Below are 7,589 nucleotides of genomic sequence, written 5' to 3' on the forward strand. Positions count from 1 at the left end.
CACAAACAGCAATGCAATAACGATCAGATAATCATGTTAGTTGAAGGATAAATATTAGCCAGAACACTGGCGAACTCCCCGCTTTTCTATGAAACAGTGGCATCAGACTTTTTACTTCCATCCGAGACAGCTGATGGAGCCATCTGAAAGGTGGCACCTCTGACAATGCAGTACTCCCTCATTACTGATTTGGGAGTGTCAGTCTAGATTATGTGCTCAAGTCTCTGGAGACAGACTCAACCCCACAACTTTCTGACTCAGAGTCGAGAGTGCCACTCACTGAGCTACAGCCAGCAAAGTGCAGCTTAAAATAAAATACAAGTCACCCTGAGTAGTTTACTTGCTGTCTGCTGCCCAAGATCTGGACATTTGGAACTAATAACATTGAGCAATATAAAAACAGCTAATAACAGGTGTGTTTCTCACCCTCTCCCAAGTTAAAATTATTTCAGTTAACTGTACCGTCAATTTAAATGAACTGATAATTCACATTTGTGAAATTTCATTTTCCTGAAATTCAGTTGATTAGATCATTCAAATTTTCACAGCACAAATTAGGCAATTTGTTCTACAGTGTGGTGATAATTCAATGAAAATTGAGGACACAAATCTTTATAATCATCATTGAAAAATCGCAAACAAGAGGGAAAAGCAAAACTTGAAATGTGTTTTTATTGAAAAGATTGCATATGGGTTTTTAAAAAAGCATTCTGAAACTTTTTTATGCCGTAGGTTAAATTTCTGACCATCAGTTATCATTTTCCACATTTGTTGAACAATTAGTGGTGCTGTGTTCCAGTAACATTTTCTGCTTTTCTGTAATGGTAACTTTGTTTGTCTAAGGACACTTGACAGAAGAGAGGGTCCCTGGGAGACTGTTCCCTTACGCAGAAAAAACAAGTGATAACACAAACAGGGCTCTGCTGGTTTAATTAAAATACATATGCCTAGAAATTAACGCTGTGTTTTAACTTAACATTTGAAATAGTGAATGCTGGGTTAAGTTTGTGTGTTTTAATGAAGTAAATTTGCTGCACCTGCAAAAAATGTTTCAGTTTTTAGTTTTACCCAATATTCATCATTGCTCTTCTTCCGAAAGGGGTGACTCATGTCGGGATGGCCTCCAGTGGCCATTCTCCGCAAATCTCCTGAGATCGGAACGTTGAAACAGATGTTTCCCTGAGCCCTATCTCTGCCTTTCCCAAAGTGGGCGCACACATATATTTCCAGTGGAAGTGCTGGCCTAGAGTGGGTCGCTGAATGATTGTTCTACTCTCTGGCCCAGGGCGTATTGGGCCCATCTGTAGAGCCCCCATCTCAGGGGCTGAGGTGGGGCACAGAGCAGAGGTCATGTTCTAGACCTCCCTGGCCCGTACTGGTGCAACGTCTAAGCCACTAGGTCACGAGAAAAGTTTGTGACCTACATTTTATTCCCAAAAGCAGATAAGTGGTCCAAAGGAAACTCCCTCAACACAGTTCTGAGTAAATACAAAATGGGGAGTGGGAACAGATAATCCTTTTGGAGAACCAGCATAGGCACAATGGTCCTAATGGCTTGCTTTTAAGTTGTAAGTTTCTATGGCACAGGGTTCGGGGGAGGGGGGTGGGACAGGATATTCATAAACTGGGTCCAAAATGGAGGTATCTTTGAGTTTGGCAGAAAGGAAGTGAAAGTGTCTTGTCAGTGTCAGGCTGGATAAGCCGGTTGATGACAGTCTTGGGAGCAGAGCCAGGGTTTCACCAGAATAAAGACTTAACGCTCTTGCTCTCCACTGTGATGGCTGAGATCCAGCGGTGGGAGGAGGTGATAAAGCTGTCTGCGGCTTCACTCAGTGACGTGGAGATGCCTCTTCCTCCAAAAAAAAAATCAATGGCCTCCCGAGCACGTCAATAAAATGGATCAGGCATTGTGTGAAACCACCATGTGGTGCCAGATTAACCAGGTCAAAATCATGCACCTCTCCTGTCATAGGTCCTTGGCGTTGCAGGACATTTGGTAGAGACCGATCACCGAGGAAACCATCCCCATTAGTCCCACCAGCCACTCGGGAAACTTCCCTGCCCACAAGACGCCTGGTGGCATCCAATGGATGGCATTTGCCAGGTCAGCCAGGCAGCTGATGATGTTGAGAATTTCCGCTCGCATCCGGATTTGGTATCCCCGCCTGCCCATATTATTCGATTCTCTAGGGGGTGACATTTAAAAAAAAAAACACGTTATCAACACAATATCTGCCGACATATGTAAACACATACAGCACAGAAACAGGCCATTTGGCCCAACTGCTCCCTGCTGGTGCTTATGCCCAAACAAATCCCCTTCCACCCAGCTCTTCATATAACCTTGTCAGCATATCCTTCTATTTCTTTCTCCCTCATGTGTTTATCTAACATCCCATTAAATGCAGCTGTTATTCCTCTCAACTACTCCATGTGGTAGCAATTTCCACATTCTTACCACTACCTGGAAAAATAAGTTTCTTCTGAATTCTTCATTGGGTTTATTAGTGGCTATCTTATATTTAGATCAGCATCCATAGCCTTATGCAGGGGGTTGGTGGACAGGGGCGGCAATGGTGAGTATTCCCGGCGTTTACCACCCTTTGTGTGAAACGGTACCAAGATGTAAGAGGCACATGGACTGTGTACATCTCCTCACTGAGTGAGACAAACACCTGGCTTCCAATTGGTGCCAAACTACAGAATGCTGATGAAATTTGTAATCGTACTTGCCAGTAGAGCTTTGCCTCAGCACAGCCCAGTATGTTTTTACACTGTCTGATTTACAGTGCCTGTGGGCCCCAGTAATTGGCTGGAATTCACTGAAAGTGGCTGCAAACACACAGACAAGTTAGTATTTATTGAGTTCTTTGTGGAACATTGTGGCAGGGCACCATGGAATGTAGGATTATTGTTCCCAAGTTTCCAAACTGACATCAGAGGGAATTGCCAATCAGACGTCAGGCACTTCCTTGCAATGGGGGAAGGATAAAAATAATTCTATGTGCATTCCTCAAAAGAGAATGACAATCATAAAAATCTCTTCAGATTACTAAATTACCTCTTTGCATTTCTCCCTTTCCTGAATAAGTATGAACGATCCGAGGGAACTATCCCCTCTCATATAATCCTGGACAGGTTACAAGAAAAGCTTGGTGTCAGGTGATTCTCCTTCTAACCTTGCACCTCTAACCTCTCTCTCCCCAGTGCAACCTCTTTTGCATTTCCCAAAATTACAGAGGTTGCTCTGGTCATTGACCTTTCCTCTCACGTTCTTTCCTAGACCCTGACTGTCCCACCCTTCTGCAGCTCCGCCTTTCCCATCTTTCATTACTGTCTTGGAAGTTCAGAGGTATTGCACCACGTCCTACTCTGAGTCAGGGGTTTTAAATTCCCCACTTCCCTCAAATGTTCTCCTTCTCCTATTGCCTATAGGCTTCAGGACAGGTCACATGACCCCCTTCATTTTACCTTACTTTAAAGACACAGCCCCAAAAACATAACAATCTTATAAACTTCATAATTGTAACACTGTAAATCAGCTACACCTCCCTATTAGAGCTGCACTTCTTTGCAACATTCAATATAATTATCCATGTTTTTCACCGTACTCTGTTTTGAGGTAAGTTTTATTCTGGCTTCCCTTCAGTTTCTTCTTCAGCAGCTGCACAACTCTGAAGGATCTGTTAGCATTAAGAAGGGGGAAACAAACAAATTATTTCCGTTTGTGTGTTAACTGACTAGATATTTATCAAACCCTAAAGATTAAAAAATAGAATCCATTTCCCTCCCTCCCCACAATGGTTTCCCTGTTCCTTAACTTTCATTACTAAGCAATACATTTCTTTAATTCATTCACAGAATGTGATCGACATTGGCAAGGTCCGTTTTTATTGCTAATCCCAAATTGCCCTCGAGAGGCATGAGATGACCCTCTTCCTAACGAATGAGTGGCTTGTTAGGCCATGTCAGAGGGCAGTGAAGAGTCAATCACATTGCTGTAGTCTGGAGTCACATATAGGCCAAACCATGTAAGGGTGGCAGATTTCCTTCCCTAAAGGACAATAGCGAACCAGATGGATTTTTTACAACAATCTGGCAGTTTCATGGGGACCATTACTAATACCACCTTTTTATTCCAGATTTATTTAATGAATATCAACTGAATTTCAGATCCTCAGCTGCTGTGCTGAGATTTGAACTTGTGACTCTGGATCATTAACCCAGGCTTCCAGTCCAGTGACACATAACATTCCCAATCATAAGTGATGACTGGCTATCCAACCAGGAATAGCATCACAACCTAGTCTAAGCCAACCCAGCAGGGATTGAGAACTGTGCAACATTCAGGAACTGGAACCCTGGATATATTTTGTCCCTGTCTATAGAACATAGACACTGCCATTCTGCCAAGATCAGTCACCTCAGCAGTATTGGGGAACCAGATCTGGCCTAAATTGCTGAGTACATTACCAGGCACTGGCTTTATCCACAGGACCCAGAGCACCCCAAACTTTCAATCTTTTCGGGGTACAGATATCGTGGAATCTCGGCCACGGGAAGGATGCCAAGCCACAAATGAAGTTTACTCCCCCCTGTTAATCCACAGGCATCCCAAGCGATTTATACCCACGAATCTCAATGTTGTCAGCTGTGGTTTAGTGCATAGAATCTTGAGTCAGCCGGTCGTGGATTCAAGTCCAACTCTAGAGACATGAACAAAATCCAGAATGCTGCATTGTCGGAGGTGCATTCTTTACAAGCCCTTAAATCAAGGCTTTGTCTGCACTCTCAACTGGGTGTAAAATGGCATTAATAAATGCAGAGGAGATTTCCATGGTGTCCTTGCAAGATCATGAGAAATAGGAGCAGGAGAGGGCCATTAGGTCTCTCGAGTCTGCTCCACCAGTCAATAAGATCATGGCTGATCTGATTGTGACCTTACCTCTGCCTTCCTGCCTGCCCCATAACCCTCGACTCCCTTGTCAATCAAAAATCCGTTTAACCCAGCCTTGAATATATTCAATGACCCAGCCTCCACTGTTCTCTTGGGGAAGAGAATTCCAAAGATGAATGCCCCTCAGAGAAGAAATTGCTCACTCTCACCCAATGACAGATTATCTGGTCATTATCACATTGCTGGTTGGGGGAGCTTACTGGGTTGGGGTTTCACCTGTGTCACAATGGAGTCGTTTTCTCTAATGGCAACAGAAAAAAAGGAAAGAGTTAACTCAGTGTCACTCACCGCAGAGCTCCCAGCGCCAGTGACAGACTCCACAATGAATTACTGAATGTCCACCACTTGCCCGAGTTGAGGTTGAGGATTTTGTAATCAGCAGCCCAGGCCAGGTGTTCACAGGGATAATAGAGCTGATCTGCCAGGTTCCCCGTTATAGAAAGTAACCGCACAATAGCATCTTCCTCCTTTGGAGGAAAATAAGAAAACCTAAAATCAACATTACACTTTTAATAGTTATACAATGTATTTTACATCCTTCGGACATCCCATAGCATTTCAGTTAATAGATGACTTTGGAAGTGGAGTCACTGTTGCTGCACTGTCGGAAGTGCTGTCCTTTGGATGAGATAATGTGTCAGCTGTTGCTCAGTTGGTGGCACTCTCATCTGACTCAGAAGGTTGTGTGTGCGAGTCCCACTCCAGGCACTTGAGCACAAAAATCCCCAATGCAATACTGAGGGAGTGCTGCACTGTCAGAAGTGCCTGCCTTTTGGATGAGACATTAAATTGAGGCCCCATCTGCCTTTTCAGGTGGATGTAAAAGATCCCATGGCCAGTATTATGAAGAAAAGCAGGGGAGCTCCCCCTGGTGTCCTGGACAATATTTGTCCCTCAACCAACATCACAAAACAGATTATCTAGTCATTACCACATTGCTGTTTTTGGGATCTTGCTGTGTGAAATTGGCTTGTCACCTTTCTTACATTACGACAGTAACTACACTTCAGAAATACTTCACTGGATGTAAAGCTCTTTGGGACCTCAGGGGGATATAAAAGATCCCATGGCACTATTTCGAAGAAGAGCAGGGGAGTTCTCCTGATCAATATTTATCTCTCAGACAACATTGCAAAAAACAGATTCCATGGTCATTGTCATCCGTGGGAGCTTGCTATGCATAAAGTGGCTGTTGCTTTTCCTAAAACACTATTCGGATTGTAAATGTCTGACACTGGCTGCGGCATTGGGTTGTTCCGAGCGGCTATATGAATGCAAGTCTTCCTTTTCGTGTATGAAAACAGTTTGTACACAGCAAGATCCTACAAACAGCAAACAAAAATGACCAGATAAAGCCGACACTGCTGGCAGCGCAGCACTCCCTCAGCAGTGCAACGGTGTTTCAGCCTAGAATTTATGCTCAATTCCCTGTGGCTACCTGATGACTCGAGCAGAGACAGTTACCAACTGAACCACGCTGACACTTAACACGAGCCTTTGTTTGCCACTGTGTGGATTAGTTGACACAGAGCTGGGCGACACAGTATAATCCTGAAAGGGACATCATTAAACATAATGAATTGAGGGGAATAAAAGGAAAAATCAGCCTCAACAGTGTAAAGATCTCCATTTCGTACTTTCATGGTCAGAATATTGGCAAATGGTCAGAAAGGCCTCATCATAAAATGTTAAGCTCTTTATTCATCACTTCCCTGCAACTCTGCATGGGAATCACCAATGCCCATAGGCCCCGCCCCAATACCCCAGGCCACGCCCAATAAAACATTTGGCCACGCCCTCTCCCCCGGACACACCCCTCTCATCCTACCCCTCTCCCATTGGCCCCGCCCTTTCCCCCCCACCACAGGTTCAAAGCCCCGCCCCCTCTCTCATGTGACTGCTCCTGGGCCCACCCACTTCCTCAAATCCTTCCCATCTCCCCTGGCCCCACGCCTCTCTCTCACTGGCCCCGCCCCCAATTCCCCAAGCCCCGCCCCTGGTGCAAAACCCCCACCTCTCCTCTCCCAATATCCTGGCCCGGCCCCGCCTCATCCCCCCCTGGACTCCGCCCCTCTCTCCTCAGTTCCCCCCCCCTCCCTCCCTCCCTCAGACTTCGGCCCCCAGGCCCTTACCGTGCTGCCCAGCCCATAACCCCGCGAGTACAGATACATGGACAGGTCATCGAAGAGCCTCAGCGCTGCTCTGCAGTTGCTGAGCTCCTGGGCGATGAGCAGCAGCCGGCGGCCCAGCTCGGGGCGGCCTGCCCCCGGCGTCAGCAGGAGGCCGCCAAGCAGGCGCGAACTGTAGCACACAGTTCGCACCAGCCGGTCGCGGCCCCGGTAAGTCTCCAGCGCGTTAGCCACCGCCTCCATTCCTCAAATGAAAGGGACTTGAACCCAGTGCCCTCTGATTGGCATCTCTGCCAGCCAATCCAAAAACGCTTCGTTCTTATGCCCGCCTACCCGTGAATTGGACCAATCGCCTTTGTATTCGAGATGTCAATCACACTGAAGGAGGCGGGCTTTCATTGTCCGCCCCGTCTGATGCACGCATGCGCCAACGGTCAACCGTCTGACCTTTTTTTGGTTGCTCAGTAACGAGGAGGGCGGGGCTTCATTAAAGGGACTTTTGT

General features: G+C 46.0%; 1 protein-coding gene across 1 annotated transcript; it reads right to left on the minus strand.

Moving 5' to 3' along the window:
* Positions 1-653: 653 nt before the first annotated feature.
* On the minus strand, positions 654-7,365 carry pex11g (peroxisomal biogenesis factor 11 gamma). Its single transcript, XM_078556082.1, has 4 exons — positions 7,090-7,365; positions 5,246-5,424; positions 3,612-3,683; positions 654-2,186 (listed from the first exon to the last, which is right to left on the minus strand). Exons 1-4 carry the CDS (start codon positions 7,327-7,329, stop codon positions 1,967-1,969), a joined length of 711 nt encoding a protein of 236 aa, XP_078412208.1. The 5' UTR covers positions 7,330-7,365; the 3' UTR covers positions 654-1,966.
* Between the last annotated feature and the right edge of the window lie 224 nt (positions 7,366-7,589).

This window comes from Cetorhinus maximus, chromosome 13, assembly GCF_964194155.1.
Source record: "Cetorhinus maximus chromosome 13, sCetMax3.hap1.1, whole genome shotgun sequence".
Taxonomy (NCBI): domain Eukaryota; kingdom Metazoa; phylum Chordata; class Chondrichthyes; order Lamniformes; family Cetorhinidae; genus Cetorhinus; species Cetorhinus maximus.